This window comes from Somniosus microcephalus, unplaced genomic scaffold, assembly GCF_052327205.1.
Source record: "Somniosus microcephalus isolate GS21.2 unplaced genomic scaffold, FLI_Smic_1.0 unresolved_chr1, whole genome shotgun sequence".
Taxonomy (NCBI): domain Eukaryota; kingdom Metazoa; phylum Chordata; class Chondrichthyes; order Squaliformes; family Somniosidae; genus Somniosus; species Somniosus microcephalus.
The window spans coordinates 111441397-111454006 of record NW_028225179.1 but is presented as its reverse complement, the minus strand read 5'-3'; the positions used below and the strand labels follow the sequence as shown (position 1 = coordinate 111454006).

General features: G+C 49.4%; 1 protein-coding gene across 1 annotated transcript in view; it reads left to right on the top strand.

Moving 5' to 3' along the window:
* LOC147095707 (complement C4-like) overlaps positions 1 to 12610 on the top strand; it is a 450539-nt gene that overhangs the window by 424014 nt on the left and 13915 nt on the right. Inside the window, exons 33-36 of the mRNA XM_085974756.1 lie at positions 1307 to 1463; positions 2495 to 2597; positions 5860 to 5934; positions 12134 to 12236. Coding sequence (XP_085830882.1) covers positions 1307 to 1463; positions 2495 to 2597; positions 5860 to 5934; positions 12134 to 12236 — 438 coding nt within the window. The remainder of the gene's footprint in view (positions 1 to 1306; positions 1464 to 2494; positions 2598 to 5859; positions 5935 to 12133; positions 12237 to 12610) is intronic.

The window sequence follows — 12610 nt, the reverse complement described above, 5'->3', positions numbered from 1 at the left end:
GGACATAAAAAACCTGCAAAGGGACACAGACAGGCTAAGTAAGTGGGCAGAGATTTGGCAGATGGAATACAATACTGGAAAGTGTGAGGTTATGCGCTTTGGCAGGAAAAATCATAGAGCAAGTTATTATCTTAATGGCAAGAAACTGGAAAGTACTGTAGTACAAAGGGATCTGGGGGTCCTGGTGCACGAAACTCAAAAGGTTAATATGCAGGTGCAGCAAGTGATCAAGAAGGCCAATGGAATGTTGGCTTTTATTGCTAGGGGGATAGAATATAAAAACAGGGAGTGATTGTTGCAGTTGTACAAGGTATTGGTGAGACCGCACCTGGAATACTGCATACAGTTTTGGTGCCCATACTTAAGAAAAGACATACTTGCTCTCGAGTCAGTACAAAGAAGGTTCACTCGGTTAATCCCGGGGATGAGGGGGTGGACATATGAGGAGAGGTTGAGTAGATTGGGACTCTACTCATTGGAGTTCAGAAGAATGAGAGGCGATCTTATTGAAACATATAAGATTGTGAAGCGGCTTGATCGGGTGGATGTGGTGAGGATGTTCCCAATGATGGGTGAAACTAGAACTAGGGGGCATAATCTTAGAATAAGGGGCTGCTCTTTCAAAACTGAGATGAGGAGAAACTTCTTCACTCAGAGGGTGGTAGGTCTGTGGAATTTGCTGCCCCAGAAAGCTGTGGAAGCTACATCATTAAATAAATTTAAAACAGAAATAGACAGTTTCTTAGAAGTAAAGGGAATTAGGGGTTACGGGGAGCGGGCAGCAAATTGGACATGAGTCTAGGTTCGGAATGGTCATGGCCCTGTGGGTAGTGGAGCGGGCCCAGGGGCCGTGTAGCCTGGTTCTGCTCCTACTTCTTGTGTTCTAATTCTGTGTTAGATTTCAGGAGATGGTTTTATTCCTGTTCCTGGCTGGGGTGGAGATCGCCTTTACAGAAGGTAAGTACTGTAGAAAATATAGGGACAGTGATCTCCTGGACGAGTTTCGATCGCCTAGATGGGTCGGAGAGGAATTTCCCAGATTTTTTTCTCCCAAATTGGCCATTGGGTTTTTTATCTGGTTTTTCGCCTCTCCCAGGAGATCACATGGGTTCGGGAGGGATGTAGAGTGATAGTAGATTTGAGGTTAGGATCAGATCAGCCATGATCTTATTGAATGGTGGAGCAGGCTCGAGGGGCCGATTGGCCTACTCCTGCTCCTATTTCTTATGTTCTTATGTTAACAGCTGGTTGGTAACGGATGCACATTGAATGAATAGAATGACAATATAGGTTTCCATTCTCGCAGAACGCCCGGATTACTCCCACTATGAAGATTACGATGAGCCTTTAGCAGCAGACCAGCCGCTCGGTGGGATTGGCTGGTTCGATCTTCGATCCCGGAGAAGGAGAGAGGTCCCGGCTGCTGACCAAGCTGCAACTATATATTATGAAGTCTGCATATGGTGAGTGACACTAACTTCTTCCACAGAAAATATTCCGTGAAAAGGGAACATGGTACACATTAATTCTTCAGGACAGTAAACATGGTGCATTTCTGTAAAGGCATTACACATTTTGCAGACTTCACTTTGCAATATTACATTAACAATTGAATATCAGATATTCCTTCCTCCTTCCTTCCTTCCAATCGTTCCTTCCTTCCTTCCAATCCTCCCAATTCTTCTTTCTTTCCTTCCTTCCTTCCTTCCTTGGTTCCTTCCTTCATTCCTGCCTTCCTTCCTTCCTTACTTGCTTCCTTCTTTATTTCCTTCCTTCCTTACTTCCTTCCATCCTTCTTTCCTTCCTTCCTTCCTCCCATCTATCCATCCATCCAATCCTTCCTTCATTCAATCCATCCATCCATCCAATCCTTCCTTCCTTCCTTCCTTCCAATCCTTCCTTCCTTCCTTCCTTCCTTACAATCCTTCCAAGCCTTCCTTCTTTCTTTCTTTCCTTCCTTCCTTCCTTCCTTCCTTCCTTCCTTCCTTCCTTCCTTCCTTCCTTCCTTTTCCGTTCCTTCCTTCCTTCCTTCGTTTTCCGTTCCTTCTTCCCATCTATCCATCCATCCACTCCTTCCATCCATCCACTCCTTCCATCCATCCAATGCTTCCACTCCTTCCTTCCTCCCTTCGATGTATGTGATTCAAAGCTGATGCTGGATTAGGATAGGTACTGAAGCCACAACATAAAGACTGAAATGGCGTTTTCAATAAGATGTGTGGCGGCTTTGGTAAGGAAGGACGTGTGTCCCCAGGTTAAAGTATCTGCCAATCTTGTGTTTTGAAATACGTGATCATCTGCATTCAACGAGATCATCAAGCAATTTCTTGTCAATGCGTTAAGAATACTCACATTCTGTCTTGTGTAAAGTCAAACTTTGCATTAGCTTTCCCTTCGTGCCCACAACACCCAGCGGCGCTCTGATTGGGCTATGCACCAATTGATACACTTTGGTAAAGAATTGATTTGAACTTTATTGTTCTATTTCACAAAGGCATGATCCAAATGGTGACAGGAATCAGAAAGCCTCTGGAATGGCGATTGTGGACATCTCACTTCTCAGTGGATTTGAGCCGGAAATGGCAGATCTGGATAAGGTCAGACTTTCAATCCTCCCGAGGTCAATGGTCATATGTGACTTTATTGGGGAATAATTTGAATTATTAACTTGTTAAAACATCCACTGTGCATTGCTTATGAAGTCACGGAATCAATTCTAGGTATTTGGGCATTTAAAATTATCTGTGTTATTTTTTGTCTGATGCAGGAACAAGTTAGAAATGCTAAATAGAATAAAACCACACAAATACATTGATAATATTTCATACAGAGACTGGGGCAGTTCTTGTGCCAATATGGGCCTGTAATAGAAATTATGAAATTGATCTGAAGTTACCAAAAAGATCTCAGTAGAAAGGGAAGGCTTCAGATCCAAGTGACCTTTATACGAACAAAACATTTTTAATAATGAAAAAAACTGGATCGGTGAAAATAATAGTGTCTGAAGATAGATTAATCTATATATATAAATCGGTCGATCTGTCTGTCTGTCATTCTGTCATTCTGTCTGTCTGTCATTCTGTCTGTCATCGCGTGTGCGTCTGGCGGGCTATGCGCTTGAAAGTTACAGGGCGTACCTACGCGCGCGTTACCTCCAAAAAAAGTTTACGCTTCCGAGACGGTTTTAAGCGTATTTACGTTTCGGCCGGGCTAAAATCGTGCCCGCGGTTTCCCAAAAACCTTCAACATTCTGCTCATTAGCATCTCATCATCCGCTCATTAGCGACAGAGTGACCTCGAGGTCGACCAATCGTACGGCGGCTTGCTGCCGCATGCGGCCGGGCCCTCCTATGGTCGAGTGACGGGACGATTGACCAATCCTACGCTTTGGTGACCTGACGGTCGACCAATCGGTGCGTGTGTGGGCGGGCCTTATCGTTCTGAACCGAGGTGAGTCGCCGCCATCTTGCTTCCATTCTTTTTCCTGCTTTCTGCGTCTTTCTTTTCAAATATACATTTCCAGCAAAATAAAATTCAATTTATTAAATTCTTTTAAAATAAATCACTCATTTGTAAATATTTTATCTAACCTGAACATTCTTTTTCCTACCTTTGCCCGTTTTTTCTTAGGCCTGAAAGCCTGGGCCTTTCTTGCCCAGCTAGGCCTGAGCTATGTAACTGGGCTGCTGCTAAGCTCCTCACCCACCCCCCCCGCCGTGTCACGTTACCCAGGGCAACGGCGTCAGCCACGAGGGTCAGGGTGCGCGCGCAGCAGGAGCAGGTGAGACGCGGCGTCTCTGTTCCGCGCTCGGCGGGGGGGGGCGGGGCTCGGCGGCCGGCCATCTCTCAGAGCCGCAATCGGGCTCGGCGGGGGGGGGGGGGGGCGGGGCTCGGCCACCAGCCGTCTCTCAGAGCCGCAATCGGCCTCGGCCGGGGGGGGGCGTGGCTCGGCCGCCAGCCGTCTCTCAGAGCCGCAATCGGGCTCGGCCGGGGGGGGGGGCGGGGCTTGGCCGCCGGCCGTCTCTCAGAGCCGCAATCGGGCTCGGCCGGGGGGGGGGGCGCGGGGCTCGGCCGCCGGCCGTCTCTCAGAGCCGCAATTGGGCTCGGCCGGGGGGGGGGTGGGGCTCGGAGAGCGGGGCTCTCGGCCGGGGGGGGTGAGGCTCGGAGAGCGGGGCTCTCGGCCTGGGCCCCACCCCCGCCCCTTCCCCCCCCCCCCGCCCCCCCCTTCCGCCCCCCCTTCACCCCCCTGCCCCTTCCCCCCAGCCCCCCTTCCCCCCGCCCCTTCCCCCCCTCCCTTCCCCCCGCCCCTTTCCCCCCTCCCTTTCCCCCCCTTTCCCCCCCTCCCTTCCCTTCCCCCCCCGCTCTCTTCCCCCCAGTCGCTCTCTCTCTTCCCCCCCAATCGCTCTCTCTCTTCCCCCCCATTCGCGCTCTCTCTCTCTCTTCTCCCCCCCCCCCCCCCCCCAGTCGCTCTCTCTCTCTCTCTTCCAACAACAACATGCCCTCGAAAAAGCCTCGGCACCGCCGGGCACTTCAGCTAGTTAAATATAAAACAGTCCCTGGTATATTTCGTTTAGAAATGTGTTCAGTCAAGACCAGTTCCATTGACCCGTGGTGGGGGAAGTTTGCAGAAATAAGGAAGGTGAGATTGTAGTCAAAGATTTTGAATGCTCTTTAATTCTGAGGTCCCATATAATCGATACCTTTTAAATGTATATAGCGTGTAAGATACCCTAGTCGAGTATATATACATATATAAATAGGGTTAGCATTTTGTTTAATCTCACACAATTGCGTTTTTTTTATCTTTCTTTTTACTTATAAATGACTTGTGGATTTGTACTGTGGCTAGAATAATGAAATGGTTAATTTTGTTCATTCCCAGGATTCATTATGGTTTAATGTGTCCGCATATGATTTAGCGGCCTGTGCTGTTTAGCCTCTGCTGAAAGTGCAGGATGTGTGATTCATGCCTGTTGAATTCTTTTTGTCGCCACATTTTGAAACGAGATAGTCTTGAGATAGGAAGTGGGACAATAAGCTAAGGATGATTAGTTACATGCGAGGATGATAAACAGAGTGACCATCTGGAACTATGTCGGAACTGTCTCATAGCTGGGGACTTTGTTCACAACAACACTTGTCAGGCCATAATGTGTCATCTAGGACAGTGTGTGTGACTGGAGGCCAATAAAGAACTTGTGCTATACTTCACAGTTTTAGACAGATTCAGAATCAAAAAGATCGATGAAGGTTACATCTCTACGCAGAGGGGAGATGGGGTAATTATGTTTATATTTCTGTATATGACTACTGCTTAGAGACACAGCGTATGTCAAAGACTTGGTTGAGCACTATAAAAGGATTAAGTTGCAAACCATAAATAGCTGTCGGATAAAAATGATCTTCCAATGAAGAGAGGCACAGAAGAACTACGATCAGGAATGCAGCCTATCTTTCTTAAACATGCTGATGGACAAGGGTGAGATGATCCACGTTTGTCACAATGTCCGATTCGATCATTGGCCCATTTTGGTCTCCCATCTGCTTTTGGTCAGTCTAGGTTGTAGGTGCTTGTTTGGGAGTTTGCACCTCCCCATCTGAGTAACGAGAAAGGGTTACTGCCGATTCAAAGGTAGGATTGTATGAGCTTGTCCAGTGTTACAGCGAGTTCAAATCAATATACTTTCGCCATATGAATTGTATCCCTTTGTAGATATAAGGAAGTTTGAAACAATGTGGACCGGGAACCATCATCAATGAAACACAATGCATTCAAATACTCTGCAAGAAACGTGTTTGTATTAGTAAAGAATGGATGTGACTGAACTTATAGTAATTGGAAATACATTTATTTTTCAGTTAAAAAATCTTGCCGACAGGTACATCGATTCATACGAGTTCAAAGACGGGAGAGTGCTCCTCTATCTTGAGATGGTAATGTCACTATTTGTGCGAGTGTTTCATTTTTGTAAATCATTTTGTATATGTTAGCTCCCTTCTCTCCTGGTACAGTTCCACGAGCCCTGGGTAACCAAATAATCTGGCGGCATTGCCTAGGCAGAGTCTTGTCAATCTATGGGACTTGAGAAGTTAGGGCAAGGCCCCAGTGCTTACGGGACTCTCGCCCTGTGCCCACCCACTTGCGGTTGTCAGGAAGGTTTGCGAGACAGTCTCCTGGAAACAGAATCTTCACTCTTGTCTCCTCAATAGCCCGAGAATGGAGAGAACAATTGTAGCTCCCTGAAACCAACTGGAGCTTCAATTTACCACCAGAGTTCAAATGAGCGAAATCAGCACATCAGGGAGGCTGTAATAATAATTATAAAACAGTTTATATATCAGCTATTTAACAATGTCCAGTCACAATAGTGCAATATGTTGTTGGAATTACTCCTTACTTTTACAACAAAATTAATATCTTTATATTTAGTATGTTAGAGAGGGTAGAAAGGGATAAACTATTTCTCCTGATAGGGAAGTCAAGAACAAGGTGATGTATTGTAGGAATTAACGAATTCCTACGAATAACGGAGATCGACACAGGAGAACAGTTAAACAGGTCTTTACTCAACGGAGATGCCACGAGGACTGCCTGGGCAGTCACGTGGTTTGTGACGTGACGTCATCGCGTTTGCCCGCGTTTTCCCGCGCTCTTAAAGGGGCCACGCCCCGTACATGCAAACTCTATATACAAAACACAGTAATGCCTAACACAATGGTACAGGATTAGGCTGGTGTTAGAACATCGTTAAAGAGAATTATATACAGTTAGCCAGAGTCATTCCGTGGTTCTGCCACATGCGCCCCCCCCCCCCCAGAATTCGCTTTGACGGACAAAGTCAAACGGTGAGGGGGTCTGACAAGCCTGTCGGAACGACTCCTGTACTCTCGAGGCGGAGGCTGCTGGGTGGCTGGTGGTCTGGCGGGCGGTCGCACTTGGTCTGCCGTAACGACGATGGGTGGCCGACTCCGTCTCGGCGGTTGTGCTGTCTCGACGGGGCGGTCGAGGTCCAAATGTGCTGGCTTTAAGCGATCGACTGAAATGTGGTCCGGTTTACCACCGACAACTGCCGTGAAGGTTTTGTCCCCTGCTTCCAACACGCGGAAGGGACCGGTATATGGGGCCTTGAGCGGATCCCTATGTGCGTCATGGCGAATAAAAATGTACTCAGCCTTGTGAAACTCCGTGGGAATGTGTGACCTCTGCAGCCCGTGGTGTGAAGTGGGCACCGGAGCGACATCTGGCCGCCTCTTTGTGACTAGCAAACTGGGCAGATGCGGACCATGGCTCCATCGATGTTGGTAGGAAGTCCCCTGGGACTCGCAGCGGTTGACTATACACAAGTTCCGCAGAGGAAGAGTGAAGGTCTTCTTTGGGGGCTGTGCGATGGCCCAACAGGACCCACGGTAGTTTGTCTGCCCATCCAGCATCCTGGAGGCTGGCCCTTAGGCGGTTTTCATTGAGCGGTGGAAGCGTTCGCAGAGGCCATTCGCCTGTGGGTGGTAGGCTGTGGTGCCGTGTAATTTGACACCGAGTCCTTGGGCCACTGCATTCCAGAGTTCAGAGGAAAACTGCAGTCCCCTGTCCGAGGAAATATCTGCGGGCACTCCGAAACGGGCGATCCAGGAGGAAATGAACACCCTGGCCACGTCCGCTGAAGTAGTAGATGTCAGGGAAACCGCCTCTGGCCATCTGGTGGTGTGGTCAACCATGGTCAGGATGTGTGAAAAACCAGGGGAGGGTGGGAGTGGTCCTACCAGGTCCACGTTGACATGGTCAAAACGTCGCTCCGGAACTGTGAAGGCAGCCAACGGAGCTTTGATGTGGCGCTGTACCTTTGCTTTTTGGCAGACCACGCAGGTGTTGGCCCAGTCGCGGACATCTGTATGCATGCCATGCCACACAAATTTTGCGGACATCAGCTTCTGAGAGGCCTTCATTCCAGGGTGCGATAACCCATGTATGGCGTCGAACACTTTGCGGCACCAGACGACCGGCACGACAGGGTGAGGAGCCTGTACGGAGACATCACACAACAGCGTGGTACCTGCCGAATGGAACTTGACGTCGGCCAACTGGAGGCCGGTGATGGGCGTTCTGTAAGCTTGGACTTACGGGTCTGAGGCTTGGTCTGCTGCCATGAGGGCGTAGTCGATGCCCAAATGAACCGTATTGATGACCGCACAGGAGAGGCAGTCTGCCACCAGGTTGTCCTTACCGGCCATGTGCCGTATACCCGTGGTGAAATCGGACATGTAGGTCAGTTGACGCTGCTGTCAGGCTGACCATGGTTCGGCGGTCTTGGACATTGCAAAGGTTAGCGGCTTATGGTCCACAAAAGCGGTGAAAGGACGTCCTTCCAGAAGGAACCGAAAATGGCGGATGGCCAGAAAAGGGCGAGCAACTCTCGGTCGAACGTGCTGTATGCTCTCTCGTTCTGCCATAGTTGACGGCTGAAGAATGCCAACTGCTGCCATGTCCCGTTCACCCACTGCTGTTGCACGGCACCGACTGCGTAGTCCGACGCGTCGGTGGTGAGGGCGATGGTGGCTCCTGGCTGCGGGTGCGCCAGCATAGTCGCATTGGCTAAGGCGCTTTTGGTGTCGGCAAATGCTCGGGCCATGTCATCCGTCCAGTCTACCGGGTTTTTGCCAGTCTTGCCCTTGAGGGCCTCATACAGGGGCTGCATAAGTAGTGCCGCCTTAGGCACGAAACGGTGGTAAAAGTTTACCATGCCTAGGAATTCCTGCAGGGCCTTTATGTTCTGCGGGTGTGGAAAGGATGTCACCGCCTCTACCTTTGAAGGCAAAGGAACCGTTCCCTCTGAGGTGATGCGATGCCCCAGGAAGTCAATTTGGTGCAGGCCAAACTGACACTTAGCCGGGTTGATAATCAGGCCGTGTTGGTTGAGGCATCGAAAAGGGTGCGTAGGTGACAGGTATGTTCTTCCTTGGTAGGACTAGCAATAAGAATATCATCCAGGTAGACGAAGAGGAACTTGAGGTCCCGCAGCACGGAGTCCATCAAGCGTTGGAAAGCCTGGGCGGCGTTCTTTAACCCAAACGGCATCCGTAAAAACTCGAAGAGGCCGAATGGGGTGATGACTGCGGTCTTCTGGACGTCCTGTGGGTGAACTGGGACCTTGTGGTAGCCTCGGGCGAGGTCGACTTTTGAGAAAACGTTGTTCCCTGCCAAATGGGCAGAGAAGTCCTGGATATGGGGGATCGGGTACCGATCAGGAGTGGCGGCGTCGTTTAGTCGTCGATAGTCGCCGCATGGCTGCCATCCGCCGCCAGGCTTCGGGACGATATGGAGGGGTGAAGACCAGGGACGATTCGACCGGCGAATAATCCCTAACCGTTCCATGGTGGTGAACTCCGCCTTTGCGACCGCCAGCTTGCCAGGTTACAGGCGCCGTGCCCGCGCGTAGACCGGGGCGGCCGTTGGTGGTGATGTGGTGTTCCACACCATGTTTCGTGGCTGTGGAGGAGAACGTGGGTCTTGTCAGGTCGGGGAATTCGCTGAGCAGGCGAGTGAATTCATCAGGAGTCGGGAACGCACAGGAGACGGTGCGTGACGTATTGTTACTGCGGTAACACGGAAGAGAATTAAAAGTTGCTGCATTGATCAGCCGCCGGTTCCTAACGCCGACCAGAGGGCTGTTGGTGCACAGGAAATCTGCGCCGATGAGGTGCTGGGAAACTTTGGCCGTAACAAACTCCCAGTGAAAACGTTGCCCCCCGAGGCACAACTCCACTCGTCGTCTGCCGAAGGTCCGAATTGTGCCGCCATTGGCCGCTTCAAGGGCGGGGCCGTGATTCCCCGTCTGCACATCGAGGGCGGACGCGGGTAAAATGCTCCGGTGTCGCACAGAAAACGACGACCGGAGAGGGTATCGGTGATAAACAGCAATTTTCCTGCATTGCCGATCGCCATCGCGGCCGCGGGGTGCCCGTTAGACCCGTTCCTCTGTGGTCGCAGTGTCATTTGTTGGTTTTTTTTGTGAAAACTGCAGGGAGGGCGGCAATGCTTCGTCTTCGCGCTGAACTGCGTGTGGTAGGAACACAGCCCAGCAGGCTGACGAGCTGGGGCGGCATCTGCGGGGGATGGGTGCCTCGTGGCGGCGCAGTGCTGCCGAGTTACGGCGAAAATTTTGTCTGCCTCCGCAGCGAGTGTTGCGCAGTCTCCAGTTTCAGATCCGGACAGGGCAGCTTGTACCTGTTCAGGCAGTTGGCTGAGGAAAAGCTCGCGGAATAGGAAACATTACCATTCTGAGCCCAGGAGTGTGAGCATTTGGCTCATCAACTCTGAAGGCTTGGAGTCCCCGAGCCCCGGCATAGCGAGTAATCGACGGGCGCGCTCTGATTTCGTGAGCCCGAAAACCTGCAGTAACCGCGCTTTGAGGGTTTCATACTTGCGCTCCGTTGGGGGGTTTTCGAGGAGGCTGACGATCCGAGAGGCGGTAGAGCTGTCGAGTGCGGAGACCACATAAAGATATTTGGTCTGATCCGCAATGATGTTCCTCAAGGTGAACTGGGCCTCGACCTGAATAAACCACGAGGGCGCTTGCTGCTCCCAGAACTGCAGTAGCTTTAGTGAAACGACATTTGCTTCCATGCTGTGCTCTTCTTTTGTGAAAATGTTCACAAAAACAGGGTCACCAATGTAGGAATTAACGACTTCCTACGAATAACGGAGATCGACACCAGAGAACAATTAAACAGGTCTTTACTTAACGGAGATGCCACAAGGACTGCCTGGGCAGCCCTGTGGTTTGTGCCGTGACGTCATCGTGTTTGCCCGTGTTTTCCCGCGCTCTTAAAGGGGCCATGCCCCGTACATGCAAACTCTATATAAAAAACACAGTAATGCCTAACGCAATGGTACAGGTTTAGGCTGGTGTTAGAACATCGTTAAAGAGAATTATATACAGTTAGCCAGAGTCATTCAGTGGTTCTGCCACAGTATTACCTTTTAATTTAGAGCTAGGTCTTTCAGGAGAGAATTCAAGAAGCATTTTTTCACACAAAGGGTAGTGGAAATCTGGAATTCTATCCCTCCAAATGCTCTGGATGCTGGAGGACAATTGGAGCTTTCAAGACTAAGCTTGATAGAATTGTTTTGTGCAAAAGTAAAATACTGCGGATGCTGGAAATCTGAAATAAAAACAGAAAATGCTGGAATACTCAGCAGGTCAGGCAGCATCTGTGGAGAGAGAATCAGAGTTAACATTTCAGGTCGATGACCTTTCGTCAGAACTGGAAAAAGTTGGAGATGTAACAGATTTTAAGCAAGTTTAGGGGCAGGGAAAGGGGGGAGGGGAGGAAAGAACAAAAGGGAAGGTCTGTGAGAGGATGGAAGGCAGGAGAGATTAAGAGACATTAAGAGATGGTGCAAGGCAAACGGAGATGGTAATGGGACAAGTTAAGAAACAAAGGAAGGCTCTAGATGAAGTGTAAATGGCACTGGCAGAATGAAGGACAGCTGCCATGTGGGAGAGAGAAAAAAATATAAAATGAAATAAATGGAAAAAAAGGATAGGGGCAGATGTTATGGCCTGAAATTGTTGAACTCAATGTTGAGTCCAGAAGGCTGTAAAGTGCCTAATGGAAAGATGAGGTGCTGTTCCTCGAGCTTACGTTGAGCTTCATTGGAACAGTGTACGTGGCCGAGGATGGAGAGGTCAGAGTGGGAGTGGAGCGGAGAATTAAAGTGACAGGTGACCGGAAGCTCGGGGTCACCCATATGGACTGAACAGAAATGTTCCACAAAGTGGTCAACCAATCTGCGTTTGGTCTCTCCAATGTTGAGGAGACCGCTTCGAGAGCAGCGAATACAATATACTAGATTGCAAGAAGTACAAGTAAATCACTGTTTCATCTGGAAGGAGTGCTTGGGGCCCTGGACAGTAGAAATGGTGAAGGTAAAAAAATTGTGTTGTGTGGAGCGAAGGTGGTTAAATGGGGAAAAGACATAATCAGCCATGATCTGATTGAATGTGCAGAGAAGGCCCGATGTGCTGAATGGCCTCCTCCTGTTCCCATGTCCCTACAATGATTATTTAAAATCATGAAGTGTGCATTTTATGTGTGTCTGCTTCTGAAGCAGCTTTGATGATTGTTTCCCCTGTAGGTTACTGAACACAGAGAATGTGTTGTATTTGGTGCAAAGCAAGTTACTCCCATTGGATTAATACAACCAGCAAGCGCGACACTTTATGACTATTACAACCCACGTGAGTAGAGACTCCGCCTTAATATAGTTGCTGGTCTGATTTGAATACTCAATAAGCCGAAAGATTCCCCAAGTTGATGGGTCAGGGAGTGAATCATCCGCTTTTACATGCTGTGTACTGTACATGTACAGGAGCTGGCACTGAGACACACTCGGGCTGCACAATACCAGATAGGATTGAATATTTCCCGTTTACCTGCTGTGTGCTGGACATGTACAGCAGCTGACACTGAGACACACACAGGCCATACAGCAACAATACTTTAGTCAATAATTTCACCCCAGTGTGATTATTTCTGAGTCTTTGTCTGCCTATTAAATGAGCGAAAGCTCTATGTGGATATGTACTGTTGTCAGATATTAACATTCAGAATG